Source organism: Seriola dumerili, unplaced genomic scaffold (genome assembly GCF_002260705.1).
Source record: "Seriola dumerili isolate Sdu_G_001 unplaced genomic scaffold, Sdu_1.0 BDQW01001556.1, whole genome shotgun sequence".
In the NCBI taxonomy this organism is placed as follows: domain Eukaryota; kingdom Metazoa; phylum Chordata; class Actinopteri; order Carangiformes; family Carangidae; genus Seriola; species Seriola dumerili.
Window position 1 is genome coordinate 405,413 of NW_019175811.1, and position 16,002 is coordinate 421,414.

The window sequence follows — 16,002 nt, forward strand, 5'->3', positions numbered from 1 at the left end:
CCTTCGTCACTGACTGTAGCACCCGGTCAGGGCGTGTGTTGCTAGCTCTTCCAGCCAGGCGGGGGCTAAGCGGTCGTCTTTTCATTATTCGCCTGACTAATGTTTTATCGATAGGAGATATGGATTTCGACGCTTTATTCAACGAAAAGACGTTTCAGTTCTCGGACTTCCAGGAGTTCACGGTATGTTGTTGAGTTACGCTGGGTCAGCAAACTGCGGAAGCCATCGCTAGGCGCATTAGCTAGCATTAGCTGACGTTCATGTCAGTGAGGTTAGTTAACGGTGGGTCCCTTATCCCAGTGTGTGTTTACCGACGACAAAAGTTGACTATATTGCCATGCTAAATGATTCTGACTAATATTTAATAATTTGTCACTTAAAATTGAAAAAAAACGTTAGCCCCAATAGCTAACATTATTACTTAGTTAGCCACTGTCACTTTAAGGTTCACTTTCTGTTGACCTGCTACGGGCCTAGCATTAGCTTAGCTAATATCCTTATATAGTATCAGAGACAGTAGAGAAATATAAGTATTGAGGATCTTTGATAATATGCTATACAGTTGCTGTAAACGAATGTGTCGATTAAAGCATTCGTAAATTTGCTTGTAAATCAAATTAGTGAGCATATGTCTTTGCTTACAGGAAACGTTTTACGTCAACCTAACTTGTCTAGCCTAACCTAGTTCCCCAAAACTGCAGCTATAGTAACACAGCTCATTTTACTGTTTTACAGTTTCTTCCTGGACACCAGAAGTTGACTGAAAGAGTGAGAAAGCGACTATATTATGGCCTGGACAAAGACGTTTCTTTAGATGCCCTCTCTTGCCCTGTTACAGGTGAGTTTAATATTAGCTTTTGGACTAGGTTAGTACAAAGAACTGAGCACTTTCATAAAAATCAAAAGCAAAGTCAGCATCAAGAAAGGGAAACTTTTGTGTTTGTAAAACATTTTTGGTAGAAGTTCAAAGTTGTGCCAGTATACAACTTGCTCAGTACATGTCCACAATTAATGTATATATGTAAAAATAGTTGCAATCATGTGAGAGTCAACTTTTATCTTTACTTTCCACTATCTCAGATATTGCCGTCGAAATCTTCCAGAAGTCTGCCCCAAGCCCAATACGAAAGCTCCAGAAGAAGTATGCAGCTCATGTTGCCAGGTATGTACTGTGTTATATACACTTTTGCATAGACTGCACAATCTTACTGGGACTAAATTTAACACTGCCATTTCTACACTGAAAGCTATTTATTTTTCCTTCAGGGAGGCTTGCATCTCTCCATGTGCCATGATGCTGGCTCTAGTTTACATAGAACGGCTCCGACATAGAAACCCTGAATACCTACAAAAGATCTCCTCCTCTGACCTCTTCCTGATCTCTATGGTATGTGTTTCAATAATAATAATAATACATTTTATTTAAAGGCGCCTTTCTTGTCCTTGAGTGCCAAGAAAGGCGCCTTTAAATAAAATGTATTATTATTATTATTATTAAAGGTATAATAACATGTTCACCACTCTTTTCAGAGTGGAGTTTGATACCTTTTTTCTTATACTGCTGTTTTCTGCAATTAATAGATAGTTTATTAACAAAGCACTGATCTCTCACTTTGAATTAGATGGTTGCCAGCAAGTACCTGTATGACGAAGGAGAGGAAGAAGAAGTTTTCAACGATGAGTGGGGAGCAGCTGGGAAGCTGGACGTGCAAACTGTCAATAACCTGGAGATGAACTTCTTGAATGCCATTGTAAGTGGCACTTTATGTGTTTGTCGTGTGTCCCTGCAGATGTGTATGGTTCAGGTTCTTTGTCCCAACCCATGTGTCATATCTTCTAGGAATGGAGCCTTTTCACAGAGCCAAATGACTTCTTTGATATACTGAGTCATCTGGAAACCAGGTTGGTTTGTCAACTTCACCACAAAAGTGTCTGCAACAAATTTCAGCCCCCCAAATGGACATTTAAAAGCCAGCTTACATTCTCTGTAGTTCAGTGTTGTAAAACAAAATATGAAAAAGTGCTGTGAATCCTTTCTGTAGCAGCAAAACCAGTTTGTGAAAGGAATATTTCTGACTCGGCCTCTGTGTCCTCAGCATTGCAGAGCGGCAGGGGATGAAACGTGGCTGGTTCACCTACACTGACCTCTGTGTACTGCTAGAGCAATCAGCATGGAGTCAGGCCCTCACAGCCATCTACCAGCACTTTACTAAGGTGAGAGGGGGATTTGATTTGAAGGCAGCTGCAAGGATATTTATATGTGTGGGCAAGATCTCATGATGGGAGCCTCAGGCATATTTTTTAAATGTCTTTTTGTTTTTGTTCTTCATTTATAACTCGCAACTAAGCAAACAACTCAACAGTCAAAACAGTCCAGGGAGAGTTGAGTCTTTTAGATTTGATTGTAAGATTTAATCTCATTTTCTTCTCAGGTATCCTGTATGCTCGGCTTGGTCTATCTGACCAGTGTGGCTGGCCTTATTGCCACCAGCGCTGTCCTGCACCAGCTCAGTCTCTCCAGGAGCGGCCAGTCCCCGTTTGCACCCACAGCAGAGACCAGCCCGGCCCACCTTCAGACCTCCAACCTAAACCCAGAAGCTCCTGCAGCAGTCCAGCGCCCCCCCTGTTGTGTTCAAGCCAACAAGAGCCTGAACCGTCAGACCAATGCACTTGGAATAGGTCACAGACAAACTCCCCCATCGGCTTCCTCACAGACATCAGTATTGTGTCTCTGGGGCTCCCTCCTTGCCTCAATGGGTCACATACATCCTGAAACCAAGTCTGAAATGGAAGCTTCCCATACCTGGTCTACGGCCTCCTTCTTCTGTCCTGGCTGTCTTGCAACCCTCCCTCCTCTTCAGTGTGGGCTTAAAAACACCTCGGCACTCTTCACTCATGGTTCCCCTGACAACCATCAGCGTCATGCACCGTGGCTGGCCTCCAGCCTCCTCGGAGCCACAGAGCCAAGTCTGAACTCTCGCCTGGGGGTGTTTCCCCCTGTACAGCTGGGACCCTGCCACCCAGAGTCTATGAAAGCCCAAGCTCTGCTCATGCCCGGCTAGAGACCTGCAAACACCACTGCTGTCAACCTGTTAAATAGACTCTGGAAATTGAACCAGCATCATTTTCATGGCTCATCAACTGCTTGAAGTCATGTTTTGTTTACTTTTCCAGATCTAGAAATACAGGTGTGAAGATGAGGAATTAGGCACATGTCAGACAGAGTGAGAGTTTGATAACACAGCACAGGGTGAAGGTTCACTAATGCACTTATAGTTCACAACTGCAGAATAAATTTGCCATAAGTAAAATGCCATAGTTTTTGGTTAACGCGCTGCAGACAAGGAATTTGTGGAATTTGAGGATAATTTAATATTTTTCTTGGCTTCAACCAAATTGTTTTACTACCCACATTTTTCATTGTTTGTGTTTTGACTTGATGAAAGTGTGCGGAGGTTATACAGCGTATCTGAAAGGTGAAAGTTTCACAGTAAGTTCTTTTTTTTTTTTTCCTCTTTGATGGGACGTTGTGAAAAGAAGGGACTAAGTCAGTTTACTTTGTATACTGAATTTTGGCTTATCCATATTTGCTTACTGTTACCATATCTTTGCCGTGTGTGTATACAGATTTACACCAGACTTTGGTCGTACACATGCTGCAAGCACTGATTTTGTACACAAGATTTTTGTACACCAGTTACTTGTTGAACAAATTGTCTTCTGTCATTGTCAACTTTCACCTGTTATTCAGGAGAAAGCATCAAAGAAAAGAAACAGACTGTTCTTACACACTTTGTCTTCATACCTCAGTGGTACTGTCATTGCTCACACAGTGATCATTAACATCATCTCCTCTTATTCTGCTCATTTACAGCTTTTTTTTTTTCATCTCTTTTTCTTTCTATAGTAAAATTATTCACCAACTTTTATGTGGCAGCAGGATGTCACACAACCATAAAGCTACTTTCCTATAACAGTAACAGGGTAATGTTCAGCCAAATTTAAGAGATTAAAGAAGAAGTTTCTCATTCTCCAAGGGAAAGAAGTGTATAAAAAAAAAAAGATGGGCTCCTGGGGTTTTTACTCGGTTTCTAGTTGGTTTCTGGTTGGTGTTTTTGAAGTGAACATTTTAATACAACATGTAACGTGCTGAAGGATAACTGCAGGTTTTCTTTTTTTGTCTGGAATTTGCACATCTGGTTCCATTTAAATGTCAACTCTCATCCACTCCACATCGTGAAGCTCCTCTTTTAAAACACCAGAGAAAAATGTAAAGACTAGATTATTTTTATGTACACAGTTACACATGGTCCCCCAGGACGTTTACTTTGTAATTGAACCTTTGACGAATTGCTCTTAGCATTTCAATTTGATACACTTTGAAGCACCAAGTCCTTTAATTTTGTAAATGCTGTAAAATGCAAATATTGTAAAAAAAAAAAAAAAAAATCTGTAGAAAAAAACAATGGCTAATAAAGAATGCATTTCTTTGTGGCATTTGTTAGTTATTGTCTGTGTCAATGACAGTGTCAAGTTGACAGCCAACAATAAGCTATACGTTTGGACTCGGGGATCTTTGCTGTATGCAGCCTTGACATTTACTCTACATAGACCAAGGCTTTGTGCTATCTTATTTCTGACAGCAGGTGGTAGCCTCCACATAGGCTTTGAAAAATCCTATGAGCCATATTTGAAATAAAAAAAACACATTTTAACATCTTATTCTGTGCTAGAAATCATGCTCTATCTTGTGTGTGCTCTACCCCTCTGCAGTCAGTACACAATTGCAAAAATAATATCATTTGAAATGGCCATAAGTACAGATTGAGAATGCATGTTTCAGAATGAGATTGCATGTTTCACTGAGACGGGAAGCAAGTGTCTGATTTTGGCAGAATCTGAAGTGCCCCCCACCACCACCACCCCCTCAGCCAGTGCCAGCTCCTTTACCCCTCCCCTGCACCCCTAGCCAAACATACCACTTGAGAGCTCCTAATATAGACCCAACTGCTTTGTAGGAAAGGGTAAAGAACTGAGCAGAGCCACCAGCAGTCTTTTGAGTTTGCTGCTCTGAAAACAACTTTTTCATGGACACAACAGAATTATGGAGCCCCCTTCACAGGTGAAACTTTTTACTTTGGAATGAATATAACAAAGAGAAAAGTGTCGGCGGAGTTAAAGCTATTATTGGAACCGAGGAAATGACTAGCCTCAAGCTATTTTGACAATGTCATGTGGAGTTTTGATTGCTCTGTTGCAGGTGTCATTCCCAGAAAAGAAGAAGAAGGGAATACAGAAACAAGGTAACTGCTATGCATGTGTCTTTGGATCTGTGTAAATGTGTGTATGTGGATTTGTAGGCTTTTGTGCACACATGCAATTATAGGGATCTAGACTGTTTACTCTTTCTTACCACGTACTTGTAGTTGTGGCGTGTGTGTGTGTGTGTGTGTATGCATGAACAAACTCATGTCTGTATCTGATCTCTATTCAGACAGTGAGCTGTTGATCTATATGATTCCTCCTAGAGGCTGATGCCACCGTCTACATGAACTTCATGAAGAGCCACTGCTGCTATGAAGCCATTCCAACCAGCTCTAAACTGGTCATATTTGATACCACACTACAAGTAAGGCTGCAGCTGTTTAACGGCAGCAAGACGAGCTCATATATCCCGCACTGAGACACATAGCAGCTCGATTGCTCGGAAAAAAAACCTCACTCTTTTTTAACAGTGTGAATTTATCTATCTCCAAAGGTGAAAAAGGCCTTTTTTGCACTGGTGGCAAACGGCTTGAGGGCTGCGCCTCTGTGGGACAGCAAGTTACAGAGATTTGTGGGTAAGGGCGAAAGATTAACGGCGTAGCCCTCGTGAAGTATTGGTCACCATGAATGATAATAATGGTAACATAAATCCTTTTTCTGTCACAGGTATGCTGACTATTACGGATTTCATCAACATCCTCCATTGCTATTACAAGTCTCCTATGGTGAGCATGAATGCACTGCACTTTAAAGCCATATACACTCAGTTAAGTTTAATTTTTGTGCAGTTAGTTTCCAACTACTTTAAGATAGCACAGATATCATTTGACACCACATCTCCATATTATAAGCCACAGACGGTCATAAAAGAAGGTTATGTAATAAGTACAGTTGGAGTATTTGAGACATGAGCTCCTAAATGTCGGCACACACACAAACACAGCGTGAATCTCACACTTGACTGAAGGTCTTTGCAGTATTGGAATTTGACCTGTCATTAATCGAGAGTTACTGACTCATAACTCGACATTGTGGTTCCTCTCTAAAGGTTCAGATGTATGAGCTGGAGAGCCACAAGATTGAGACATGGAGAGGTGATTCATTTCAAAGTAAATAACCAACACAGATCAATGATATTATCTCTGTGTGCACACATCTCAGTGAGTTTCTATCAGTGCTTTATCTCTTCTTCTCCTTTGTCTTCTTCAGATGTCTACTTACAGTATTCCAATCACTTCCTCATTAGTATTTCTCCAGAGGCCAGGTGAGTGCACATCATACACTGTTTTGACTCTCATCCCTGCTGGGCAATAAATTCCTGTTGTCTCTCCTACTCTTTCCTCTCAGCCTCTTCGATGCCATCTATTCCTTACTCAAATATAAGATCCACAGGCTGCCCATCATCGACCCAGCGTCTGGAAATGTCCTGCATATCCTGACCCACAAACGAATCCTCAAGTTCCTCCATATATTTGTGAGAAAGCTTTTAATTCAGATATTTGGTGTTGTTTTTTTTTAAATTTTATTTAATGTGATTTTTATGCAAGTTTATCCTAAGATGCCGATTGGATGTTTTCAGGGGAGAAGGGTTCCTAAGCCTGCGTTCGTTCATGGGCAGATCCAGGAGCTTGGGATCGGAACTTTCAGGAACATCGCCACTGTTCAGCAAACAGCATCACTTTATGATGCCCTCTCTATATTTGTGGACAGGCGGGTGTCTGCGCTGCCGGTGGTGGACCAACAAGGTATACTGTTTAAGCATTTTTTAAAGATGATACATTATAGAGCTGTATTTATTACTATTGGTGGCTGTTACAGCATCCAAAAATATGTTTTCTCAGGCAAGGTGGTGGCACTCTACTCCAGATTTGATGTGATTGTAAGTACCACACAGGTTTATTATGCCCTGTCCTGTTTTTGTTTTTAATTATGACTCTATTTGAAATGATAAATTACACTGTGCAGCACTATTTGCTGACACCTGCTCAGAAACGTCGGTGTCTGTGCTCACCCCCTTGCAGAACCTAGCAGCCCAGAAGAGCTACGACAATCTGGACATGACTATGCTGGAAGCCGTTCGCAGGCGCACGTGTTTTGTGGAGGGAGTCATCAAGTGCTATCCTGATGAAACCCTGGAGACTATCATAGACCGTATCGTCAAAGCAGAGGTAGGGATTTTCTTTAAAATGATTCGGTCTCATTGGGAGTTCAACGGATTTCTTATATAATCACAAGATGCGATAAATGCGTTTCCTCTTCATCCCAGGTCCATCGGCTGGTCCTGGTGGACAGGGCTGATGTGGTGAGGGGCATCATCTCTCTGTCTGACCTGCTGCAGGCCATGGTCTTAACCCCTGCAGGTATTGACGCCCTTTTGTCCTAGCACCAGGGGACACTTCACTCCTTTACCACCCGTGTAGACATGAGCCCAGGCCATGTACCCAGGCAGGTAGGCTCTGGAGCCTCTCTTCCAACGCTGTGTGACCGATGCTTTGTAAGCAAGGATCGCCTTCATTTTCTGAGGATTCTCGTGACAGTTGCTGAGTGGAGTGATAGTAGCTTTTGTTTATCTCTTTCAGAAATCGCCACGTGATTGAATTGAGAGATCACAAGAGGAAGAAAAATTCCCCACCTGTGCTGTTGTTTACATTCAGATTCCTTCCATGATCTGTGTTAAATTCAAGTAACAATAACGGACAGTCAGCTGACCTTGATATTGTGATGAATCTCTGTAGGTCTCCAGCACCATATTGGCTGCATTTGATCAAATTGATCAATATATGTTTACTCAATACGGTAAATTTCTGTGCTGTATCATTGTATGATTTTCATTTTCATCATCACATTTGTATCCGAAATTGCTGGTGTGTGTTTTTTTTCAAAGTACATCCCCCTTGAGAAATACAATATGTTAAATATGGCTGAAACTGCTGGAAATGTTCTTATATGAGAGTACAAAAAAACTAATGATAGGAGCTATATATATATATATATGAGAAAGAATTTTACATAAAAATAAAACATACATAGACAATAGTCCTATCAAAATGTACACAAATACACTATCAGTAGTAATATCTGCAGTAGTAGAAATAGTAGTAGCACAGGTAGCTATGTGTTTTGGGGAGGACTTTAACAGAGCAAACATGCAGGACTAAAGTGTGTTATTATGCAACCTTCTTACAGCAGTGTCTCTTACCACACGGTGGTATGCTTGGGCTTTAACCCCATCCTCTCTATACAGTAAACAAGGAAACACGTGACTATATTTTTTTCTCATCCGTGACGGGCCTTGTGATCCGTCCGCCCATCTGTGTAATTGGTACATCAAGTTGCGAGAAATGATCAAGAATAATACCGGAAATTGATAGTGTCTTCAAAGTAAAATATCCTTGCGTTATATTAAATATGAGGCTAGCTGTAAAAAGAAAGAAGTATAGCTTTTGTTTGAGTCTCTAAACTTTGAACATGAAGATGTTTTGTAACCTGCTTTTGGTTTAATCAGAGACAGTAGGGTTTAATTAATCGGGAATATATGTAAATCACTACATTAACCTAGATCTTTTAACAGATGTGCATTGATTGGTACTCTGTGAACTTCTTGCCACATATCCGATAATGATTGATTTTGTTTAAATTTACAGTGATCGTTCTGTAATTATGATCCAATTTTTTACTCAAAAAATACATTTTCTCAATTCATAATTTTCGCCTTGTGTACTGTGCTACGTAATCGATGTTTTTTATTTTGAAGCTCACAAACGGAAGCTTTATTTTTGAGATCTGTAAAACTTGACGCTGATCTTTCCGTACACCCCGTGATCTCCAAAACAACATAACAAAGTGGGGGAAAACATGGCGAGCGGAGAGGAGGCCAGAAGACGCCCCTCGGTTACCTCCTCTTCGGTCGGCCTAGAGGCTCTGTTTCCTGCCGGGACATCGGAGCAGGCCTGCGGGGACGGAAACCCTGAGCTTGTCCGCCTGCGGGAGCGTCTTCAGGGTTGGCTATCGCAGTATGAGCCCCTGCTGCTGTGGGTACAGAGGCTGCTGGTCTGGGAGAGGCCGTTGTACAGCATCTCTGTCGCCCTGACACTCAACACATTATTCTGGTAACCGTCGAGACTGTGTTCAATCACGCTTGTCACCTCTCTGACAGCTCGATGAGGCTGTATTCAAGTGCATCATTAGCTAGGTGGCTAACGTCAGCGAGGATATTACGAGTGAATGTCAAGACAAGTTAGCTAATCCCATGTCTTTAGCCTAATGCTAACGTAGCTTGCAAGTCAGTTTAAACTTCATTTTAAGCACGGCTACTTTGTCGTCATGTATTGAACAATATCAGGAAATGCACAAATGCGGCGACAAAATAGGAAACCGGAGTTATTTTTAGTATTTACACTGTTAGCTTTTGTTTAGCTTAATCCCAACAAACACTCATGTCATGCTGAGTGGCCCAGGCCTTGTTAACCAGCTGTCAGTGACAGTTTAATACTTTCTCCTGCCTCATATTATACAAGACAATCTAATAGAGGTGCTATGTAGATATGTTTATTAAATCTAATGTGGGAAATGAGCTTACTAGCATTATGATTATGTTTATTATATTAGTATGTCAGTGTGTTGAACATAAGCCAATTGAGTGTTTACATGTCTCCACAGGCTCCTGTCCTACACCTCCCTGCGGCCTCTGTTCCTGCTGAGTTTGTCCCTGCTGGGACTTATGCTACTGGAGAGATGGAAGCCCAAGTTGCCCATCATTACTAGTAAGCCCCTTTATGTAATTTGAATCTGGTCCTCAAGTTTTACCACTTATTATCTAAGCAAATGTTCACTATGGCAAAATACACCATATTTTTTAAGTGCCAAGGTCAACAAGCAGAAACCTTAGAACATTTGTTAAGAGCATATTCACCCCTAGAGGTCCTATGGTAATCTTTAAAAAGTGCCTTTTTATTTGTCTACCAAAGTACATGTTCTGCTCATGGTCTCCGGCTAATTGTGTGTGTTTTTACTCCACGACAGTTCAACATGCAGAGGCTGACCCTGTACAAAGGTGTGTAGTATGTGTGCATGACAAACACAGCACTTACAATATAGTTTTTTCTGTGACATTACTCTTAAATTGGCTGCCTTCGTGTTTGACATTAATCTCATGTGTGACACCATATAATTGTAGCTAATTTTAGGCTACAGGTCAAGTTTTGTCTGCTGTGTTTGTTTTCATCTATGTGCGCCTCCCTCCCTTCACTGTCATAACATGAACATGGAATCCTACCTTACCTCTCTGAGTCACTGAACTACAACCTGAAGCACTCTTAAGTACAGGTTTTTGTTCTTTACAAGTGTTGATTTTGTCACTCTCTTCCTGTTTGTTTGTGTGTGTATTCTCGTTTGCATACAGTGAAACGATGAGTGTGGAGCAGCGTCTGCTCAGTATTCCTGAGCTCAGCCACCACCTGGCTGAGAGCTACCTGACCTGCTGCCTGTACCTGCAGGAGATGCTGCAGTACAAACGACAGAACCATGGCAAGGTACAGCACTTTGACTCAGACTGTTGAAAGTACAGATACGTTATTCCTCACTGTCCTGAGTTTATTCTAAAAGCCTGGGAGCAAACAAGTCTCTTGTTTAAAGTACACGCAGCCAATCTTGTGCAGTTCATTGATAGCATACAGAGCCAAACACTGTAAGTAAAAGTAAACATTGCTAACAATATGGCTGACTAAAAAAAATGCTTACAGGCTAAAAATCCTTTTTGGGAAGTTTGGGAATCTTCAAGGTGTGACACAAACTGCTGTTGCTACAGTTGCGAGAACTAACTTCTTTTCTTTCCACACACCTGCAGAGATGCCACTTTTTCACTTCCTCCTCTTGTCCCTTGCAGCCTGAAGGTGTGGTAGCTAATTTGTCTTATTTGCTCTGTTTCTCAGTTTTGTGTGATGATGTGCAGTGGCTGCTTTGTACTTGCCGTGGTTGGCCATTACGTACCAGGAATCATGATCTCCTATATTATAGGTGAGTGTCTGTGCAAAAAAACAGTTGTACTAAGCCCTTAATTTGAATGTTACTTTAGTAGGTAATACATGTATTTTAATATCTTTTAGTGTTGTATCTCTTCATACCTCATTCACATAACTGGGTTGTCATGACAAAAGCTGTCTTTTTGCATAACATGCACCCTGTGTCAATTTGCAGCATCTGGTTTTGTTACTTGCAAAGAGTAGAGAGTTTATAAAATGTTGAGTGTTTTTGTTTTTTCTTCTTCTGTTTCACTGTTCAGTCCTGAGTGTGCTGCTGTGGCCGCTGGTGGTCTACCACGAACTGATCCAGAGGATGTACACGGGCTTGGAGCCAATCCTGATGAAACTGGACTACAGCATGAAGGGAGATACCGAGCACCGCAAGCACGACAAGAGGAGTGAGTGCTGCTGTGACACCTCGAGGCTACAGATTTGGGCATATGTAATGTGTGCACACATGCTTCTACTTGGAACCGTTCCACAAGGACCTTAAGTTTTGAATCGATGCAGATCACCTTTCTTTCTCCTCAAACTGAACCTCAGACACGAATCAATGCAAACATTGAAAGAATAACACTGTAACTGTAACACTACCTGTTATATAACTGTAAATTGGACCGTGTCGACTATCAAGGAAGTGTCATTAAAAGTTCCTCTGGTTGCATTTGTTTCTAGATCCCATATCTCACATACAATGTGGTACACTCACTATCCTGTAGCTCACTTTAAGGTGTGGTACAAAACTGAGTGCCAATCCCCTTTTTTTTTTTTTTCTTTTCTTTTTTTTTTTGAATCATTTCTTTTAGTCATGAGTGTGTTTGTTTTGAACAGAGGTGAAGAAAGAGCTGGAGGAGGGTGACGAGCCAAGAGCCGAAACCGAGAGTGAGAGCGAGGAGGAGCTGTCTTGTTTTGCCCCAACGGTATGAGCACACACCCATAAACTCAACTCACATAGAGCCATATAGAGTAGACTTTTGAAAGTGTGAGTATATATGTATATTTTTTTCATTAAAGGGACTTCTGAAGTGTTGTGAAATAAATCTCTTTCAAGTACAACCACATTCCAAAAATGAAGCTAGGGTGTACATAGTTTATTCAGGTACTGACAGTTTTGATGTCTGGTATTCAGTCACTATGCTACGTCTGTGGAATGTATTAACACCTGCAGAGCACGGTGCCAACGTAAGAATATAAACGGCAGCTACTGTAATGATGAACTCTTGATGCCAAAGTCTGTTTGATGCATTTGTGTGTTAGCAGTGATGTAGTTATAATGCTGCGGTTCTCTTGCTCAGGTGGATGTGAAGACTACAGCTCTGGCGATGGCCATCACAGACTCGGAGTTGTCGGATGAGGAGGCATCCATCTTGGAGAGTGGAGGGTTCTCGGTGTCCAGAGCCACCACTCCTCAACTCACTGATGTCTCTGAAGGTAAATAATCACTCACATCAACAACATACTTCCGTTTATACAAATACAGAATTTTTTTTCTTTTTTGCTTAAAAGGAAGTCCAAAGGTTTGTTCCTATTTTTATCTTTGGAGGTAATGGAGGTTCTGTTTGTTTTTAAAACTGAAACTTATTATAATTAAGTGTAGGTGCTTGAATTGGTCGACATTCATTTTTTGGTGTCTCGTCTCTACCTGGATCTAGACCTGGACCAGCAGAGTTTACACAGCGACCCAGAGGAGTCCTACCTTCGGGATCTCCCCGAGTTTCCCTCAGTCGAGGAGTTCCCGTCCATCGAGCACAACCTGCTCCACTTTCCTCTGCGAGGTCCCAGCCAGGTCGAAGGAGCACAGGCTGGTGCTCAATCAGAGGATGAACCACTCAGCCCCGCCAGCCTCCTTATCCAGCACCTAGCGTCCCCGCTCCACTTTGTGAACACACACTTCAACGGACATGGACGACCACCACCAGGGAGTGAGGAGGGCATTTTGCCTGTGCCAGCCGCAGGGGAGGAAGCGAGGAGGCAGGGAGGAGAGGGGAAGGAAGCTGCAGTAACCCAGGGTGCACAGCAGTCCCTGGAGGCCTTGAGCGAGGAGATAGTGAGCACGGCCATCTCCACTGTGGTGCAGAACACTCTGTCAGCCCTGCTGCGCTCCAGTGAGGCCAGCGAGGACCCCTCTCTGGCTGAGTTCCTTCCCACTGAAACCCCACCGTGCGCTCTGGAGACCTCCACCCAACCCACCGACACCACTGCTGACACTACAGTTACTACAATAGGGGCGCTGGGGCCTGATGAGGAACTGGATGAGGCGATTACAACAGAAAGCGGCGCTGGCGAGGAGATGCCTGACGACACACTAGTTCCGACTGAGGAAGAAGACTTTGAGCTTCTGGACCAAAGTGAACTGGAGCAGTTGGATGAGGGGCTAGACCTCAGCTCTGACGGACAGGTGGCGGGAGGAGCTCCAGACATACCTCCATCTCCTCAACATCAACCACAGTCATAGCTTCCCTGTTGCCTCCCCCTGCCCCCACCAACAACTGTTTTGTTTTTATTTGTATGTTAGAACTACATTATATCCATGCATACTGCTATAAAACATTTATCAAAGAGTTGAATGCTGTCGGTTGTTGATAGTGTGACGGACGGTTGAGTTTACTCGGTCCATTCTGTTTTCATGTTTTCATATTATAGGGGTGTGTTCAGCTTTGGTACCTGAGTTGCGTCTAGTCCAGGACCATGACATTATCGGGATCAATAGCTACTATCAGGTGGCATTCATGACATCCTAGGTTTGATCTGTACAATTAAATACAAAGGCAAGAGCAGAAATCACCAATAATGCATTTACAGTAGAGTTTGTTGTGGTGTTACACTGCCTGCTGCGCTGATGGTATCATGTTAAGTGAGAGCAGGTTCGGGGCAGAGCTTGTGTTAGAAGTTATAGAGACATCATTATTGTCAGGGGCTGCTTTGTATTTTCCATCTGGGCTCTGAGGTTTGATGGTTTATCTGGCATGAAATTTGCTTGATAATTTAGCAAGCAAATTTCTCACCACATAATGAAAACCCTGTTCAAGTTCAGTCTGATGTCACAATAATGATGCCTTTTTATTTTCCACCTTGGGTAAGAGCTGGACCCTTCCAACTTGTTTTCGTTCAGAAGAAGTTTATCCAGATGGTGTTATGAAATGTTGGAATGTTGGATTATATAACTATTAATATATACTATAAATTATTTTATTTAATTGTCAGTTGATGAAACTTTATTGTTGAGCTGAGAGGGAGTTTGAAAGTAAATTCTATCCCTTCAGTTGCCAATAATGATTGTATAATAAGCGTTTTTAATGATGGCACCATGGACGTCCAGGTTTCCCAGAGTTGGTCTTAGTAAAACAATAGTATTATCCTTCACTTTACCCATACTTCCCAGGTCTCTACAGTTCTGACAGAAGCAGTCATTAGTGGTCTTTCACTTGTTGCCTGGAAATGGAAACTTAATCTTTGACATTGTTGGATGTTGACAAGTAGTGGATCCGTTACCCGTACACATAAGTGACTTTGATGTGGCAAGATAAAAAGAATTGTTCCTGATTTTCCTCTTTGTGATTGATGCCTCATTTTTATTTATATGTGAGAATACAATTTAATTTCTTACATCCATATTGTAATCGGTCCATATGTAATTGAATTTACTCTTGATCTACAACTTTGTTGAAAAACAGGCGTCTTGTTAGATAGGCCCGTCTATACCCGACTATTTGTACATGTATAGTCATCACTGGGATATGTATTTTTACCAAATAATCTCTTTTGTGCCACGACAAGTCCATGCATGCCATGAATCACGCATGTATTTACCATAATCAATGTTTGAGGTCAATTTTCAAAAGAGTGTTACTTTTACTTGAGCAGATTTTTTTTTTCTGTTTTTGAAGAGACATAATACTTCAGATATTCCCCATGTATCTGGCCGCAGCTGGGGAAAATTGTTGACATGACAAAAAGAAATCTAGCACTATAATCGACTGAATGAAGAGGCCCGTTCTTGCTTTCCTAAACCACTCAGCATCCAAATCTCAGGGGTGGGTTGTACAAATTGAATATAACAGGCTATGTGTCCATTTCCCCCGACTTGTCGTAGTGCATTGTATTTGTACTAACCTTTTCCTTTTTTCAGTCAATGCCTCCTTGTGTATAGTGTAGAAATGCTAAAAAAGGAACGTGTATATTCTGCATGTAAAAACAGCACTCTGTTCAAGTTCTCCTTGTCAACTGACAAAGTACTGCACAATTTGTGAGGAAAAAAAGTCAATTTGAATGTTTCAGGTTAAAAGAGCCCATTGAGTTCAGTTTGATATTTAATTATCAACAAGGGGAAGACAAGTTTTGATGTGTCCTCATTTGTAAAAGACTACCCGACTGTAAATGGGTGGCAGGTGGTAACATCAGAATTAGAGGATATTAACAGACTAGTTTGTGTATGGTTGTAGTGTGTTTTATGCTTAAAATACGGCTTCTCGAACTATATAAAAAAAGGCACTTACTGAACTGTACAATTTTAAAAAAGGAATATATTTTCTAATTTCTCCTTTTTCCATAAAGTACTCAGTTTGATCTTTTACATCTAAAAATATAACAGCAATGGACGAGTTTCACAAAGCGGAAAAGATTTATTGTCATTAAACTGGTAAAATAAAACTGCAACTCCACATGTGAAACTAAGAGAATAAAAGAACAAACTGAAACAAACTTTATCTGGATTATT

General features: G+C 41.5%; 3 protein-coding genes across 3 annotated transcripts; all 3 read left to right on the forward strand.

Moving 5' to 3' along the window:
• The first annotated feature begins 3 nt into the window (after window positions 1-3).
• On the forward strand, window positions 4-4,567 carry cnppd1 (cyclin Pas1/PHO80 domain containing 1). The gene is made up of 8 exons (XM_022768403.1): window positions 4-182; window positions 736-838; window positions 1,081-1,162; window positions 1,267-1,387; window positions 1,623-1,751; window positions 1,841-1,902; window positions 2,097-2,214; window positions 2,433-4,567. Exons 1-8 carry the CDS (start codon window positions 120-122, stop codon window positions 3,060-3,062), a joined length of 1,308 nt encoding a protein of 435 aa, XP_022624124.1. The 5' UTR covers window positions 4-119; the 3' UTR covers window positions 3,063-4,567.
• A 476-nt stretch (window positions 4,568-5,043) lies between these two features.
• On the forward strand, window positions 5,044-8,068 carry LOC111238725 (5'-AMP-activated protein kinase subunit gamma-1-like). Its single transcript, XM_022768380.1, has 13 exons — window positions 5,044-5,122; window positions 5,261-5,303; window positions 5,529-5,629; window positions 5,759-5,840; window positions 5,932-5,990; window positions 6,314-6,359; window positions 6,475-6,529; window positions 6,613-6,739; window positions 6,845-7,010; window positions 7,107-7,144; window positions 7,287-7,433; window positions 7,532-7,759; window positions 7,845-8,068. Exons 1-12 carry the CDS (start codon window positions 5,105-5,107, stop codon window positions 7,646-7,648), a joined length of 999 nt encoding a protein of 332 aa, XP_022624101.1. The 5' UTR covers window positions 5,044-5,104; the 3' UTR covers window positions 7,649-7,759; window positions 7,845-8,068.
• A 1,002-nt stretch (window positions 8,069-9,070) lies between these two features.
• Window positions 9,071-15,987, forward strand: retreg2 (reticulophagy regulator family member 2). Its single transcript, XM_022768373.1, has 9 exons — window positions 9,071-9,374; window positions 9,925-10,028; window positions 10,288-10,318; window positions 10,667-10,796; window positions 11,196-11,280; window positions 11,546-11,683; window positions 12,117-12,205; window positions 12,581-12,716; window positions 12,938-15,987. Exons 1-9 carry the CDS (start codon window positions 9,121-9,123, stop codon window positions 13,738-13,740), a joined length of 1,770 nt encoding a protein of 589 aa, XP_022624094.1. The 5' UTR covers window positions 9,071-9,120; the 3' UTR covers window positions 13,741-15,987.
• The last annotated feature ends 15 nt before the right edge of the window (window positions 15,988-16,002 follow it).